Source organism: Thamnophis elegans, chromosome 7 (genome assembly GCF_009769535.1).
Source record: "Thamnophis elegans isolate rThaEle1 chromosome 7, rThaEle1.pri, whole genome shotgun sequence".
Taxonomy (NCBI): Eukaryota; Metazoa; Chordata; class Lepidosauria; order Squamata; family Colubridae; genus Thamnophis; species Thamnophis elegans.
The window spans coordinates 84534249-84551955 of record NC_045547.1 but is presented as its reverse complement, the minus strand read 5'-3'; the positions used below and the strand labels follow the sequence as shown (position 1 = coordinate 84551955).

General features: G+C 43.7%; 1 protein-coding gene across 1 annotated transcript; it reads right to left on the bottom strand.

Moving 5' to 3' along the window:
• Window positions 1-2321: 2321 nt before the first annotated feature.
• HSPA14 (heat shock protein family A (Hsp70) member 14) lies at window positions 2322-17675 on the bottom strand. Its single transcript, XM_032221625.1, has 14 exons — window positions 17591-17675; window positions 16216-16296; window positions 16042-16124; window positions 15291-15339; window positions 14239-14332; window positions 14064-14154; window positions 12655-12759; window positions 12027-12188; window positions 10158-10313; window positions 9026-9128; window positions 6368-6583; window positions 5056-5229; window positions 3933-4000; window positions 2322-2637 (listed from the first exon to the last, which is right to left on the bottom strand). The coding sequence occupies exons 1-14, from the start codon at window positions 17645-17647 to the stop codon at window positions 2559-2561; spliced, it is 1518 nt and encodes a 505-aa protein (XP_032077516.1). The 5' UTR covers window positions 17648-17675; the 3' UTR covers window positions 2322-2558.
• Window positions 17676-17707: the final 32 nt, after the last annotated feature.

The following is a 17707-nucleotide window of genomic DNA, read 5'->3' as shown; positions in this document are numbered from 1 at the left end:
TAGGGGCTCGTTTGTCAATAAGGGCGGGCTTCCAAATGGCTGGCAGGCGGGAGGTATCGTCCCGCCTGTTCATGCTGTGTGGGCGTTTTTCTATCTCGATGGCTTCTCTGATTATTCGGTTGTTAAAATGCTCAGCCTTGGCGATAGTTCTGGTATTTTTAAAATCAATTTTATGTCCTGTGGCTTTAAGGTGTTAGACCAGGGAAGAAGTTGGTTCCTCTTTTCTGATTGCGTTCTTGTGTTCTTCCTGAAGATGACGAATGAGACTTCGTCGAAACGTCGCCAAGACACTTCCAATTTTACGCGGTAGAAAACCCGAATAACCAAAGACCTACAAGCGTATGTGTGTATATATACATATACCAGGGGTGGGTTGCTGCTGGCATTATTGCCGGTTCGGCATGCAAAACTTTTTGCTCGAGTGGCTCTCCCGCTAACGGACCCCCTACGGACCGAACATCTATCTGGGGAGCCGCGTCCTGGTCACCCCACGGAATGGACATTAGGATGTTAGCAAGCATTTGAACAGCTGAAAACGTTTTTTGCCAGCGAACCGGTGCTAAAGCACCCGGACACCATCAAACCATTTGTAGTGTAAGTGGACGCTAGCGCTGTGGCGGTAGGTGCAGTTCTCTTGGAAACCCGCGAGGTGGGGGGGGGGGCTTACAAGTATGTGCAGACACGTCCCGTAAGCTAAACTACGCCGAATGCAAATGAGCGAAGGAAGGATTTGCAGTTCAATGGACTCTTAATGACTTGGAGACACCTGCTGGAGGAGGGGGGGGTTACCATTTAAGGTTGGATGGACCATAAAAATCTAGAAGCCCTCCAAAACCCAAGAAGATTGTTGCCCAAACAAGTTCAGTGGCTGTTGTATTTCAGGTGCTTCAATTTCACGCTGAAATACAAGTGGACGCCTCCTGGAAACCGCAATACGCTAGCAGACGAGATAATTCAAGCCATGATACCGCCACCACCTTTTCGAGCGCAAGCGGTTCGCCAAGCACCAGAGACAACCTGAGGGGGGAAAAAAGGAGACATACCCTGTTCCATCCAAGCTGCGCTTCCGAATGATCCATGGTTCCAGGAAAACCCACAAATACTCACACAATACGACAACCTAGCGTGAAAGTGGTCCAAGATTTACACACCCAGTGTTCTCCACCTGGATCTCCTCCGGCACTGTCGTGACGTGAGCTTGGCTGGGCACTTCGGGTTTTTAAAGATTTTTATATCTTAACAAACCGGCAGTTCTGGTGGCCTCATATGAAGGAGGATGTGGAGGAATACGTTCCATGCAACACCATGAAAAAGCGGCAAGGAAAACCTCCGACTTACACAACCAGTGGCGACACCTGTCCGACCATGGGAGGAGAGAGCCATGGACTTTATAGTGGACCTACCAGAGAGCCAAGGCAAGACGGTGATCTGAACAGTCATAGATCTTCATGGCTTGTTCCGGCCTCCCGTCAGCCAGAAAGCTGGTGAAACTCTTCACAACCAATATATACCGCCTACAAAGCACACCGCGGAGAATTGTATCTGATCGAGGGGTGCAATTCACCACTAAATTTTGGCAGCAATTCCTAATCCTGATAGGATCTTCCCAAGGCCTCAGCTCAGCGTTCCACCCAGCTACTAACAGAGCCACTGAGAAGACCAACGCAACGATACAGCAGTATCTACGCTGTTATATTTTCATTATATTTCATTATATTGTCATTTCTTAATATGTCTTCTGTGTTTTGTTGCCTATTTACAGTTCTGGTTCCCACGCCCCCCCATATCTTTCCCAAGGAAGGTTCATGTCCTACTTTTATAGGGCCGAGGTGGCGCAGCGGTTAGAGTGCAGTACTGCAGGCTACTTCAGACTGCTAGTTCGGCAGTTCGGCTGTTCAAATCTCACTGGCTCAGGGTTGACTCAGCCTTCCATCCTTCCGAGGTGGGTAAAATGAGGACCCGGATTGTTGTTGGGGGCAATATGCTGACTCTGTAAACCGCTTAGAGAGGGCTGAAAGCCCTATGAAGCGGTATATAAGTCTAACTGCTATTGCTATTATATTAAAGCGAGACTGAACAAGCTCCCAGCATTATACCTATATAAAAGGGATGGATTATTATGCTTAATATGGAAGGGATTATTGCACTTATGAATGGATCTTTTAAGGTACCATATCAAGGGCTTAAGTAAAAAATAAAAATAAAAAAAAAAAGATCAGTTCAGCCTCGTGACTCCCAGTCACTCAGGACATTTCCAGTTAGCCGTTTTCAGCTGCCAACAGAGGCCTTCTGCTAAAAAAGACTGAACGGTTTTATGGCAATTATAAAAACATGGGAGTTTATTATTCACAAGTAACAGAATAGATTCTCCAATGTACACGGTTCACAAACCCAAATGAAGCCAATTGGCCTTTACAGGTTTGTAGGTATCCCTTTAAATGTTTTGCAGTTCATTGTGGAGACGCCCGTCTGTGACCGGCTGCCTCTGAAGAATGAAAACCCATCGTTCGTCTTAAAAGCCGTGTATGAAGGTATTTACTGTAGCTGAGAAAATGGGCCTAGGAGGCCACTTCCACAGTGACGGCTTCGGATTTCCCCGTGTCTTGATCTGTGCAGGTTACATGTAATGATCCGTCCCTGGGAAAAGAAAGAGAAACGTTATCCTCACTTCCTAAACATTTAGATTAGGAGTCTCCCAACTTTGGCCACTTCCAAGTCCTGTGGGCCTCAACTCCCAGGATTCCCCAGTCAGAAATGCATTAATGGAGCGTTTTATGCTGATCCACACACCATTTCTGCGGCCAAGATCTAGATCGGGGGTGTCCAATTCTTGGCACTTTTTGAGATCTATGGATGACAACTCCCAGAATTCCCCAGCAATGCACGGTTGGCTGGGGGATTCTGGGAGTTGAAGCCCACAGGTCTTAAAAGTGGCCAAGATTGGACATTTCCCGGTTTAGATGCTAGCGACAGAAACTCTGTGTAGATCAGTATAAAATGTAAGAGGGATTACGGGAAACTTCTGTTTTAGGATTTTAGGATTTTTAGGATTTTATTATCATTTATCAGGATTTATTGTCAAATCCTAAAATCCTAAACTTCTGTTCCATATCGTGCATGCGTATATACAAACACACACAGACACACACGATATACAACGTAAGCATCCTTTTTTATCCCTCTGGCACCAATTTCTGGGACCCCAAAGTCCCAGAATTAGTGTGTACGTACTCTATTTTTTTGGACTATAAGACGTACCAGAGTATAAGACGCACCAAAATTTTGAAGAGCTAAAAAAAATTTTTTTCAAGGTTTTTGCCCTCCCCAGCCCCCGGGAGCACTCTGCAGGCCTCCCAAACCCTCTGCACACCCCATTGTTTTGTGAAAAGGGGGCATGCAGAGAGTTTGAGAGGCCTGCAGAGTGATCCTGGGGGCTGGGGCAAAAATGAGCAAAAAATTGGTTTTTTTTTTAATGCAAACATACGGTATATATACAGTATATGAGAGTTCCCAGTCAAAACAGCCACAGAACAAGAGCTTCATGGCCCCCAAAGCACTTCCTGGCTGTTGTACAACACGGCACCGTCCTTCCCCTCAGACTCACAATCCCATTTCAGGTGCTGGCCAACCTGTTTGTATTTCCAACTGGTTGCCCAGGGCCCCCGAGATCCGGTTCTCCTCTGGGCAGCCCCCGTGCCTTTCCACAGGGGAGGGAAACGGCCGTTTCAAAGGCGAGAGAGGAAGAGAAGTTTGAACAGGAAAATCAGAATTGCCCCACAAGTGTCCTTTCCAGTGTCTATAATATACATTTAGAATCTGGGTATCTTCCCCCCCAAAAAATATGTGCCGGTAAGTATGAAAATCATCATATTGTAAAGTCCATAATTACTCATGGTTCTGACCCAAAGAATCAAGATTTTTGTTTTCAGTACCTCTTCATTGTAAGGATGGTTAGTATATGATGCAGACCTTCTTTGATGTCTAAATTCTGGAGAACAATCTGTTAAAAAAAATATAATTAAGCTGTTAAGGAAACGTTCTAAGGAGGCTGGCTTCAACCTTCCACTTGAACTACATGACAAAGGACTTCAATTTTTTTTCAGAGATTTAAGATTCAACAGTAATAGAACTTCAGCATCTCATGTTGGAAAATTCCACTTTATTTGTAACTTGGGAGATTTCAGAAATTAAGAGTTTATCAGAACAATATGGGATACGTAGCAAACCCTTTTTTAAAATCCTCTAAATTCCTTTAAAAAACCCGGGGTATTTTTTTTCTCCTAAAAGATATATTTCGGTTGAAATCCGTTTCTCCCCAAAGTGGGGAAAAAACACCCTTCATTTTAACTCCTGCCTTCCTTTCCCTGTGATATTACAAGATTGCAATCCTTTAAACAAAGATCCCTGCAATTAAATCTAAATTATAATGCTGAAACATAAATTATTTGAAGGAGCCAAGCCAGGAATTTCTGTATAGAAAAGCACCTATTTCCTGAACAGATTTTTTGGGTCATCCTAAATTGTGCCTCTTAAACCACATTCTGGTTCATGGAACTCACATTTCGTGTGTGCATGTGTCTCTGTGTGTGTGTGCATGTGCACTCATACACACAAGCATGGAGCTTGCCCACTTCTGAAAGACTCAAGTATTGAAATAGAAACAACAACCTTGGTAATATATTCATCTTAATTGTCTCTATTTTACCCATTAACGATAATTGTAGATTTTCCATTTCTCTAACTCAATTTGTCTTTTCAATTTATAATAATTATCCTCTTTAATTGTTGCTCATTACTGTTATACTGTTAAATTAATTCTTAAATATTTTACCTTCTTAACTATCTGAACGTCTAACTTTTGTGTCAACTCTTTCCTGTTTCTCTGTAACGTTTTTTTACCCGTAGTTTTCTTTTTATCTTTGTTTGTTTTATTATTTTATTTTATTAGTTTTAAGTCCTGCCACTTCTCCATATTCTTCTATTTGTTCTGCTAGTTTCCTTCTGAACAGATATAAAATCGCACTGCGAAAATTAACAGGCTTTTTCTTTCTTTACCTGTGCAAATCTGTCGTCTTCTTTCACCGGGCCTTTTTCCAAAGACTCGTACAATTCCAGACAGACGGAGGAAATTTTTCCCGGGGCCTCCAGCGTGTGCTGCCTTCGAGCTGGCAAAGGAGTTCCTGATGGAAACAGCACCAGGAATTTGTCAGTCCCCGACTGGTCCAATGCCTGGGGAGAAAGAATAACAATAAAAAAAAAGCCTTGCGGAAGTTTTACTCATTCCGGGGAAACCGTCAGACGCAGAAGGAATCAACCAGCTAACCTTGGCCAAATCTTTCTGGATGGAGAAATCACTGAACAGTCCAAAAAAGATTCCAGGCGGCCACGGGGACCGAATTCCGTATTTCTGCATCTATGAGGTTGTCAGGAACTGAACAAGACTCGTTTACTTAACTTTATTTGATTATTAAAAAGGAGGTAAAAATAAGACACGGTCTTATTTTCTTTTGACCCCCAAAATAAGCGCTTGGCCTTATTTTCGGGGAGGTCTTGCTATTTTTGAGGTGCAGGAGGCGGTGAGCGTGGTCACCTCATGGCCGCTGATGTGCATTGCAATATTTTCGAGGGAGGGCTTATTTTAGCGCATGCACTCAAAAGCCAGATTGGGCTTATTATCTGGGGAGGTCTTATTTTTGGGGAGAAAGGGTGTTTTATGTGTGTGTGTGTATGTTTTCGTATATATATGCCGATTTGTGACACAATGGTTTGAGATGGTGCCCCTGTTCCTTGGGGGAAACTGAATCGATTAACACAACCAGCCTTCGTTTTCCTTCTTATCCAAATTGGCACGAAAAGTGAACTACGCCTCCTTCCTCCATCTGTCACAACAGAGGAGATGCCAATCAGGTTCTTTCCTTCAGAGATCACCGCCGTACAAGCAGCTGAACACACCTGAGTCCCGCTGCCCTTTATTGCAACGTTGCTTTCGTTTTTCTGATTCCTCGTCAGAATATTCTGTGTTACGACGGTGTTTTTATCCTAATGGTTCTCGAAGAGCTATTTAATTTGGGTCAGTGAGCGGCGTGGTGGCCCAGAGGTGAAAACGGCCGCCTCACAATCGGGGGGCTGTGAGTTCGATCCTCGGTAGCGGCAAATATTTCTGTCTCTGGGCGCAAAAGGAATAATATCTGTTGTGCACCCCGCATAGGTGTCAGGAAGGTCATCCGGCCAGTAAATGCTCAGCTCCATCCCGTCACCCCGATTCTACTCCGAATTAAGGGATACACAGGATCGTTAAAATAAAATAATAGTTCTGGTCAGTGAGTTAGGGATGTCACACTCGCAGTTCTCTCTGTGACCCTCGTACCTTGACTAATATGTCCTTGCCGGAACATTCAACGGACAGCATGTCGTCATCCGAAAAAACCTGCTCTCGTCCGAGCAAGATTCCTGCTTCCAAGGCCGCTCCGATTGGGATGACCTCGTCGGGAGGGATGGAGTTCAGCAAGTCAACATTGGGGAAAAGTTCTCTGATCAGGTGTTGTAGCTTTGGAATGCGGGCCGATCCGCCACACAGAACCACCTAGAAGAGGAGGGAAGCGGCTTTTAAGGAGAGAAACGTTAAGTGGGAATGAGTTGTTAAGACCAATTCCATATTCTGGAATTCTGGGAGTTGAAGTCCAGACATCTTCAAGTTGCCAAGGTTGAGAAACACTGGTTAAGACAACGAGTTGAGATCCTGTTTGGTGATGAAGGCACCAGGCTAGAGACTAGGAAGCTGTGAGTCGTAGTCCTGCCTTCGGCACAAGGCCAGCTAATGGGGGCCGTGGGCCAGTCACGCTCTTTCAACCCTAGGAAGCAAGCAATGGTAAACCAGAATGGGGCACCACGGGATAATTCGTCCCAGGACAATTCAATAATTCAAAATAATTTTTAAAAATATATTTCATTTGTCGTCATTCATACTTTCATTCCGTCCCTCCTTTGGCATTCTTGCTTAAATGGCTCAATCCAGCCATTTCTTTGAGGTCGGTGTATGTCTTGTCCATGGCAAGGTATCTTCGCAGTCGAATTGCCTCACTCTGCTGCCACCTAGTGTTTTTCTAGATTTCTGCAATGCTGATACTATCGTGCAGCCATAAACGTAACTAGCCCATTTGCCAAAATATATGAATAAATACGATTACCGTATTTTTCTAAGACACACCAAGATTTTGAAGAGAGATGTTTAAAAAAAAGTTTTTGCACTCTGCAGGCTTCCAAAACCCTCTGCACGCCTCATTTTTTTTGTGGAAAAACGGGGCATTCGTAACGTTTGAGAGGCCTGCAAAGTGCTCCTGGGGGTGGGGAAAAGAGCAAAAAAAAAAACAGCCCAGATTTTCACCTTCTTTTTTGTGGGGAAAAAGGTGCGTCTTATATTTCAAAAAATAGCAATAGCAATAGCAGTTAGACTTATATACCGCTTCACAGGGCTTTCAGCCCTCTCTAAGGGGTTTACAGAGTCAGCATATATTGCCCCCACAGTCTGGGTCCTCATTTCACCCACCTCGGAAGGATGGAAGGCTGAGTCAACCTTGAGCCGGTGAGATTTGAACCGCTGAACTGCAGATAACAGTCAGCTGAAGTGGCCTGCAGTGCTGCACCCTAACCACTGCGTCACCTCGGCTCTTAGATAGATAGATAGATGATAGATAGATAGATAGATAGATAGATAGATAGATAGATAGATAGGTAGGTAGGTAGGTAGGTAGGTAGGTAGGTAGGTAGGTAGATAGATAGATAGATAGATAGATAGATAGATAGATAGATAGATAGATAGATAGATGGATGATAGGTAGGTAGGTAGGTAGGTAGGTAGGTAGGTAGGTAGGTAGGTAGATAGATAGATAGATAGATAGATAGATAGATAGATAGATAGATAGATAGCAATAGCAGTTAGACTTATATACCGCTTCATAGGGCTTCCAGCCCTCTCTAAGCGGTTTACAGAGTCAGCATATGGCCCCCAACAACAATCCGGGTCCTCATTTCACCCACCTCGGAAGGATGGAAGGCTGAGTCAACCCTGAGCCGCTGAGATTTGAACCGCCGAACTGCAGCTTAGCAGTCAGCTGAAGTGGCCTGCAGTGCTGCATTCTACCCACTGCGCCACCTCGGCTCTCTTATACAGTAAGTGATGATGTAATTATAAGCATGAAAGCGAAACAAAGCAATCACTTGTCTTGTAAATCATACCCAGACAATTGTGCAAGTTACTGTATAAATGTTTTACTCAATATTGTTCCTCGTTCTATAGGTAGTCCTCAACTTACGGCCATTTGTTCAACCACTGGTTACAACGGTGCTGGGAAAAAAGTGACTTAAGAACCGGTCCTCGCATCAATGCAGCTTCCCCGTGACTACACGATCAAAATCCAGGTGTTTTGACAACTGGCTTGAATACACAACAGCTGCAGCGTGCCAGGGTTATAAGGGCTGCCACCCGTGCCCATCTCTGGGCTTCTGACAAGCGAAGGGGTTGGGGCGAGCTGGATTTGCTCAACGAATATGGGATTCGCTTAAAAACTGAAGCAAACAGGCCCCCATACACACACACAAAATTGGGAGCGACTCACTTAATGACCGCATCACTTAGCGACAGAGGCCCCAGTCCCCATTGTGGTCGTAAGTCGAGGACTACCTGTAATGACATTCACAGGTTCACAAGGACAAATCACTAGATCTGCCTTCTCATTTCAAGGCTCTACATTTTATAGTCATTTATGCACAACATGGTTTGAACTCTGCAAACACTCTCCCTCTTCTGAAATCTTTTCGCAACCTGAAACACACCTTGGGGTATCAATCCTGGAGCAAGTGTTATGTCTAAAAGCTCCTTTTCCCTTTGATATTATTTTCTAGTTTATATTCAGCCAGGATTCCTCACTACATCTGCACCAAGAATGTCCCCACTTCCCTAAACTCTTCCAAGACCTAGAAATCAAATGAGATGGAGGGGGGGGGACGAATAAAAGGACAACTTTACCTTGCTAATATCATCCGTCCCGAGCCCCACTTGTTCCAACAATTTTTTGATTGCTTCAATGCACTTCACAAAAAGGGCAGAACAAATCAGTTCAAATCTGGCCCTGTTGTATATAATAAGAAATAAAAACAAATTATTAGTTTGTCGACCTTTTTGCGCTGTGGTGGAATGCCGTCTGGATTCCCACGAGGAGGGAGGGCTCCTTCCCAGAGGGGAAGAAAGAGGCAGCAAAGTCTGGAATGGCTGGTGGGCAGGAAGAGGGAGGAGATGGCTCCTCTCTAGCAATTCACAGAGTGTATCTATAGTTGGGCAGATATTTGTCTTAAGTCTGGCAAGATTCTGTCTGTGGGAGAACAATAAAGAAACTGCTCCAAAATCACACCTCTTGCTTGGGACCCAAAATATGCATATTATTTCTTCTTTGTTTTATCTAAACTGCTGAGTTTTCTTTCCAGGTTCAGCAGCCTAAAGATAAAGCTTCCCCTTGCACATCTGTGCTAGTCGTTCCCAACTCTAGGGGGCGGTGCTCATCTCCGTTTCAAAGCCAAAGAGCCAGCGCTGTCCAAAGACGTCTCCACCTTCATGTGGCCGGCATGACTCAACGCCGAAGGCGCACGGAACGCTGTTCCCTTCCCATCAAAGGTGGTCCCTATTTTTCTACTTGCATTTTTTATGTGCTTTCCAACTGCTAGGTTGGCAGAAGCTGGGAGAAGGAACGGGAGCTCACTCCGTTACGCGGCGCTAGGGATTCGAACCGCCCAACTGATCGACAAGCTCAGCGCCTTAACCACTGAGCCATTGCGTCCCTAAAATCAGCAGTTTAGAAATGCCATTAATAACATCAACCATCTGCAGGGGATATAAGTTATCATGTGCCCATTTTCTTCAGGACCTACGGTTGAAAAAATAGGACCATGTAAACTGTTTTAAATATTTGAAGAGTTTTGGACTTCAGAGACATGTTCTGAGTTCAATGTAGCCTTTCCTGACAATTCCCCAAGTGCCCAAATTTGAAATAGCTGTTTTCAGCTCAAAACGTACAGGAGACGATTGAAAGGGCCTGCTGTGAATGTTTCACAGGAGCTCCCTCGATGGAAATAAAGAAAAGAGGCTTGGAAATACGAAAGCTTACCTGGAAACATTACAGTCAAAATCCATCCCATCGTAGAGAGAGTCGACAAAACAATTCGCAGTTCCCAGGGTCGACAATGAGTGTTTTGCCACTTCTGCACTGTTCATTAACTTCATCATAGCCCTGGGATTTCCGCTCACGTCGTTTCTATAACATCTGGGTTTTTTTTTTAAATAATAATAATAATTCAGTTGTTAATCACAACAAAATATAGTTAAGCTGGCCTGGATGTTTGAGGGAGGTGGGCAGTCTAAAAATGCAGAATAAATAAAATTAAATAAAATTAAAAACGAAATGTTATTTTGGTTCCAATCATTCCCTAATGTTCCATATAAACCAGTGTTTCTCAACCTTGGCCACTTGAAGATGTCTGGACTTCAACTCCCAGAATTCCCCAGCCAGCGAATGCTGAGAAACACTGGTATAAACAAATCAAATAGGATTCTGATATTAAAAGCTGAATAAATATATTTGCATAGGTTCCTCAAGACATACAAAGAAAGCCAAATGTTAAGGATTGAAATATTTCAAGTTCTCTCTATCTGGGCTCCTTAGACAGACAGCTTAATAGCAGGAGTTAGTAAAAGCTACGAAATATTCCCAGGGAGATGCACAGGACAAAGGACGGGCTCTTTCAAAAGTCTAAAATGGAACAAATGATCTTTCATTCTAGCCTACTGAGACCATTAAATGTATTTTAGGCCGATCTGAATGACAACAGCAGGTGTCCGATGTGGCCACTTGTGCGGATAATTGTTTGGTGTATAAAAACTTTATTGAATTTATGTCCCACCTTCCATTCAGGAGTTCAAGGTGGCATATTGTATATCATTAATGGTTGCAGGAATTGGGAATGTCTAGTATAGTGAAAAGGAGGACTAGGGGTGACATGATAGCAGTGTTCCAGTATTTGAGGGGCTGCCCCAAAGAAGAGGGGGTCAAGCTATCCTCCAAAGGACCTGAGGGCAGAGCAAGAAGCAATGGGTGGAAACTAATCAAGGAGAGAAGCAACCTAAAACTAAGGAGAAACTTCCTGACAGTGTGAACAATTAATCTGTGGAACGACTTGTCTCCAGAAATTATGGGTGCTCCAACAGTGGTGGCTTTTAAGAAGAGATTGGAGAACCATTTGTCTGAAATGCTATAAGGCAGTGTTTCTCAACCTTGGCCACTTGAAGATGTCCGGACTTCAACTCCCAGAATTCCCCAGCCGGCTGGGGAATTCTGGGAGTTGAAGTCCGGACATCTTCAAGTGGCCAAGGTTGAGAAACACTGCTATAAGGTCTCCTGCCTAAGCACGGGGTTGGACTAGAAGACCTCCAAGGTCCCTTCCAACTCTGTTATTCTGTATTGCGATCTGGGTATGTCTAGTCTGAAAGGAGAAGGACTAGGGGTGACATGATGGAAGTCTTCCAATATTTGAGAGGCTGCCTCAACATTCTCCAAAGCACCTGAGGGCAGGACAAGAAGCAATGGGTGGAAACTAATCAAGGAGAGAAGCAACCGGGAACTAAGGACAAAATCCCTGACAGTGAGGAAAATTAACCAGTGGAACAACTTGCCTCTAGAAGTTGTGAATGTTCCATCACTGGAGGTTTTTAAGAAAAAACTGGACATCCCCTTGTCTGAAATGGTATAGAGTTGGACTAGAGGTTGGACTAGAAGACCTCCAAGGTCCCTTCCAACTCTTGTTACTGTGTTGTTATATACAGCATTGTCTCTCCTAGGTTGGGCTGAGAGAGAGTTACTGCCCGACATCACCACTGATCTTCCGTTTCCGAGGGGCAGACTGGACCCTCGGTTTCCCCCTTCCCAGCCCGACGCCGTAACTGCTACACCAAGCTTTGCTCTAGATTTCCTAGCGCTTACCTGCGAAATTCCGAAGCCAAGTGCTGCGCTAAGGCTTCCGTAAAACAGGTCCCGCCTATGCTGTCATCGGTGGTGGTGGAGAGCACGCGATAGAGGCCGCTGTTGACTTCTATGACCGTGATGGAAAGCGAAGCGCCTCCGAGTTTGAACACCAGCACGTTGCTTCCGTTCGCGAAAAACATAAAATTTTAAAAAAAATCACTTTTTAATCTCAAAGTCTTAACAGCATACAGACAGCCCTCGACTTAGGACAATTTATGTTGCTAAGCAGAGTGTTAAGTTGGTTTTGATCCTTTTTACAGTCGACCCCTGTTCTTTAGCGGCTCCCTTCGTCTGGCAAATCTGCGCATGCGCACACTGGGAACAGGCTCCAGCTGTTCTTCTGCCACAATGATATCCAACTCCAAAGGCAGTTGATAATTGTCGGAGGGCCCTGGCCCCCTCTCTGCCTCCAACACAGAGCCCCCCTCTTCCCCAGACTCCAGGACTGGCCCAGGTTCCTCCCCAACCTCCTCACTGTCCGAATCTGTTGGCCTTTGGCAGGCCACAACATACATAGAGGTTATTCTTTTTAAGACACCAGTGTAAAAATTGCCACAATCCCCGTAGTTGAGAGACCCTCAATCACCTTTTTCCGCTGGGGGAATCTTGTCCGATTCCGTAAGCGAGCAGAGCAGCCGATGGTTCGTGAATTAGTCGGAGGACATTAAGCCCTGCTCCTTTAGCAGCTTCTCTGTAACAAATGGGACCCCAGAAATCAGAACATCGGTTGACCCCCAACAGCTTTTTTCATCATAAAAACCCCCAGATGGTTCTTGTATATTATCCTAGATCAGTGTTTCTCAACCTTGGCAACTTGAAGATGTCTGGACTTCAACTCCAGAATTCCCCAGCCAGCATTCGTGTATAAACAATTCAGTGTCTAGGACAGTGTTTCTCAACCTTGTCAACTTGAAGATGTCTGGACTTCAACTCCCAGAATTCCCCAGCCAGCATTCGTGTATAAACAATTCATTGTCTAGGACAGTGTTTCTCAACCTTGGCAACTTGAAGATGTCTGGACTTTAACTCCCAGAATTCCCCAGCCAGCGAATGCTGGCTGGGGAATTCTGGGAGTTGAAGTCCGGACATCTTCAAGTTGCCAAGGTTTGAGAAACACTGTCCTAGGTAAATCTAAACCAGCGGTTCCCATTCTTGTCAACTTCTAGATGCATCAATGTCTGGGTGAGTGGAGTGGTCCTATTCATTTAATAAAATCAATTAAAAAATGACAAACTTCCAGAATTTCACAACTCGGCCATGGCAAAGACATTTGACGGCTTAAGAGCTCACAGACTTTCAAGTTACCGAGGTCGGAAAATTATTTTTGAACCATTCCAGACATAAGTTGTCTTAGTATCACCCAATGCTGCAATAATATGCAATTAACGGGATATTTTATTAAGTTACATCAACTTGTAACGGAAAAAGAGCAGCGCAGTATGAAGTTTGGGTTTATATTCACTTCTGCATCAAATTCAGGACCTTTCAAATTTGCATCAACTTTCAATATATTTGTATTTCGGTAATGCGAGAAACCACTCCAATAGCAGCAGTATTTAAACGCCAAATACGGAGTTGTTGTTTTAGCAACAGATGAAAATGTGAATTGATGTTTTAATGCAGTTTCAGTATTTGAAAGTGATAGCCCAGCATACATTTCAAAAGAGTTTTTGTTCGAGTGTCTTTTTTAGAGAAAACACGTCCTAGGGAAAAACAGTAACAGGGTAGCTTGTACTGGTAAACTGATAGCTACAATTTCTTCCAGCTTGGCCTGTTTTTTCCATGAAAAAATTCAAGATGATCTGTCACTGTTTATTTGTGACTTCTGTTCCCGAAAATGCGAACAAGAGAAACTGAAGTGTCCACCTCTTGACGTTTTGTGTGGCCAATGAGCCGGGGTTTCAACAGGATGCCTGATCCAGGCAAAAAGGCTCTGTCCACAGGATCTGACCTCAATTAACTCCAGAAAATGTATTCAGGGACCCCCCCACTCACCCAAGAACCTTTTTCTGCTTCTCTCCGAAATCAAAAGGCACCGTAATCACAGTGTCGTTCACATCCGAACCCAACGCGAATTGAGCAGTTTCTAGAGAAACACAGAACGGCATAATCAGTAAAAGCTGGTTCGTTCCCCAGAACTTAACTCCACCACCCCAACTGAATACCGTACCTTTCATTTTCCTGAAGATTAACTTTGCAACATCTTCTGGAGAAACAAATTTGCCCTCTATTTCATAAGCAAGTTTTCCGTTCTTTTCGGTGACCTGCAGAAAAATCAACACCAAGTATTCCTCAGGTTAGCTGAACCAGGAGAGAAGATTTTCAATGAGCACCCCCCACGTTTTGCTTAAGAAAACATTCACAGCATTTCTGATCCACCCACTATGCCAGTTAGTTTATATTAAAAAGAAATTAAGAAGTCATTTTACAGGGACCTGTCTAAACCAGCACCGACGAATGCTGTTGGTTACATGGCTAGGAATTGAGAAAACCGAAGTCCAGATGAATAGCTGGACCACAGCAAGCATGCAAAAAATCTGCAAGTATCACTACTCTCCCACAAGACAAAAAAACCCCAAGCCTTCTTCTGACAATTTCGCAACTTAACATCAGTGCATTATTATTTCTTTTAACCATAAGCATCTTGTTGATCTACGAATGTTACACAGTAATAGTTAAATATAACATTTCCTGATCATTGGAGCAATTAGAACGGCTTGTCTACAGAAGTTGCGGATACTCCAAAACTGGAGTTTTTTTTAAAAAAAAAGATTGGATAACAATCTATCTGAAAGGGTGTAAGGGTTCCTGCCAGAGCAAGGGGTTGGACTAGAAGACCTTCAAGGTCCCTGCCAAACTCTGTTATTCTGTTATTTAACATCTGCATTTTAGGAAAGCTTAAAATTATTTCCCTTCTATCAAACTTCTGAATTTAAGAAATCAGGTTTGTTTTGTTTTAACTTTGTTCTTTTGATGTGCTAATTCATCAGCCCTTAGTCTGAATGTTTTTTTCTTTTCTGGAACATCAATCAGATTGAATAAAAGAAAAGGGAAAACATTCCTCTGGCATATCCTTGTTCTGAGGAACTGAAGAAGCTTCGTGGATGAGAATTCTTTAAGAAAGTCCAGTTGCCTTTTGGGGAAATAGTACCTTTGGGACACAAATTCATAAATTTTCCCTACAAGGGGGGGGGGGGGGAAGGCAAAGCATGCCTCACTTACTGAACATTTACTTTCTGCAATGTATTTTTCCGCTTGTGGGTCTCCAGAGCTGAGAAGACAAGCAAAATTGGAAGGTACTTTAAAACGTAAAACAAGCAATCAAAAACAGTATATTATTTGTTTTTATTGTATGAGTGTTTCATGAATTCAACTTTCATTCCTGGTTGAAGCAGTATAATTTCTGTACGTCTTTAAATAACGGGGAAGAAAACAAATATGAAAAAACCAAATTAACCTCAGCTACTTTCTTAAACAGGGACACGGTGGTTCAGTGGCTAAGATGCTGAGCTTGTCGGTCAGAAAGATCTGCAGTTCGGCGGTTCGAATCCCTAGTGCCGCGTAACGGAGTGAGCTCCCGTGACTTGTCCCAGCTTCTGCCAACCTAGCAGTTCGAAAGCAGGTAAAAAATGCAAGTAGAAAAATAGGAACCACCTTTGGTGGGAAGGAAACAGCGTTCCATGCACCTTCGGCGTTTAGTCATGCCGGCCACATGACCACAGAGACGTCTTCGGACAGTGCTGGCTCTTTGCTTTGAAAGGGAGATGAGCACTGCCCCCTAGAGTCGGGAACGACTAGCACGTATGTGCAAGAGGAACCTTTACCAGCGCTGGGAGTTGAGTTTACAAGCACGGCCAAAACAGACCAGTCAATAATTACATTTTAAAAGGAAGCAATTTATTCAGACGCACACTAATGGAGTACACAGAAAGCTTTAAAAGCATATTTTATAGCATTTTAAGGAATTACATACCTTCTTCCAAGAATCTGTTTCACTTTCACTACGGTATTTGAGAGATTTCTCACCCAGTTTTGTTTTGCTGCCAGACCAACGACCTAAGAAAAGTATTTGAGGGCAGGTTTTTTTTAAAGGAGAAAAAAATACATAACTTTGGCTTGAAGCGTTTTAACAAAAAAGGAAATTTACCTCTTCCTTTTCAGAAAAGGCAACAACAGCAGGAGTTACTCGGTCCCCAGCATCATTTGCCACGACATCTGCACGGCCATCCTACAAGACGCAAGCACACTTACTAAGACTTATGTTTTATCAAGGTCCTTATGTTTTATAAACTTATAAAGGAAAGCTCAGTGATAGATCTATGTTTTATTATTATTATTATTATTATTATTATTATTTTTAAAAGATGTTAGGCCACCAATTTAGATCTCTGTTCAAAAAGATACTGTGACTGATTTTCTTTACTTGGGGGAGGGAGATAGAGAGAAATCCTTTCCTTATAAACCAACCGGATTCAAATGTAATAAGCCAACTTTGCAATTCAATCAGTACTTATAACACCCTACAGCTATCTGAAATAAACTCAATGAGTTCAGATACACCAAGGTAGCATCCTGTCGATTAATAATTCAATCAAATGCTCACCATTTGTCAATCAAAACAAAATGGTTTATGTTAATTATTAAGAGGCTTTTTTTTGTAACAAATGGATTATTTTTTTCCCCCCTAGAAGGCATATTTACACATAAGAAAACCCCTGGAGAAATCAATCCTTTTTCCCAATATTGGCCTAATTTTATTTTTAAAATAAGATAAGCAGCCTCCGAGGTGCTGAAGGACGAAAGGAAAGCTGCTTCCACATCAAAAGCTTGGAAAACTTTCCAGGCTCATTCAAACCCCAATAAGCAGCCCTTCCCTAAAAAGGCTGGCTCGCATTACAAAGCATCTCCCAGGGACAGACAGTGCAAGGACACTTTATGAGTTGCTATTTTATGGTTTTTCTGCTTTTGATTTTTTAAAGTGTGTGTGTGTGTGCGTGCGTGGAATTGTTGCAAAAATGGGAGCAATTCACCAAAGTGGTGCAAATTACCCCCCCACCCCTCCAAACAATTGCAAAAATAAAAAAAAAACCCAAAAAACTTTTGAACCCCCTTCCAAACTTTTGCATTAGACCTCATAAGTCCAAGCCCCCCCCCACCCCACCCAGAGCATCAAAATGCAACCTTAGCCCCCCCCCCTTGCAAAAAAAAAACCCCTCCTTGGAAGCAGAAAGGTAGCATCTCAGCCTAACCCTGCCCTTCTTTTTTTACAAATGAAGCCCCCTCCATTGACTTTGATGCAGGGGAGCCACGGACCCCCCCCCAAAAGGAAAAAGACCCCTTCAACCCTCCCCTCTCCCTGCCCCCTCGCGTAGAAAGCTAGCATCTCAGGGTCCCTTTGCTCCCAGGACCCTCCTTTTTCTCCCAAAGCGGGCTTTACCCCTATTTCGTCTCATTTTAGGGGGAAAAAGCGACCCCTCCCCAGTAAAACCCAGGGCCCCCGCCGCCCTGCGCCCCCTCCTCGCCTTATAAACGGCCGCGCAGGCGCAGCTGCTCCCCAAGTGGATGCCGATCGCCGCCATCTTGGCTGCTCCTCCCCTACCCACAATGCACCGGGAGCGCCGCCCTATTATCATCGTCAT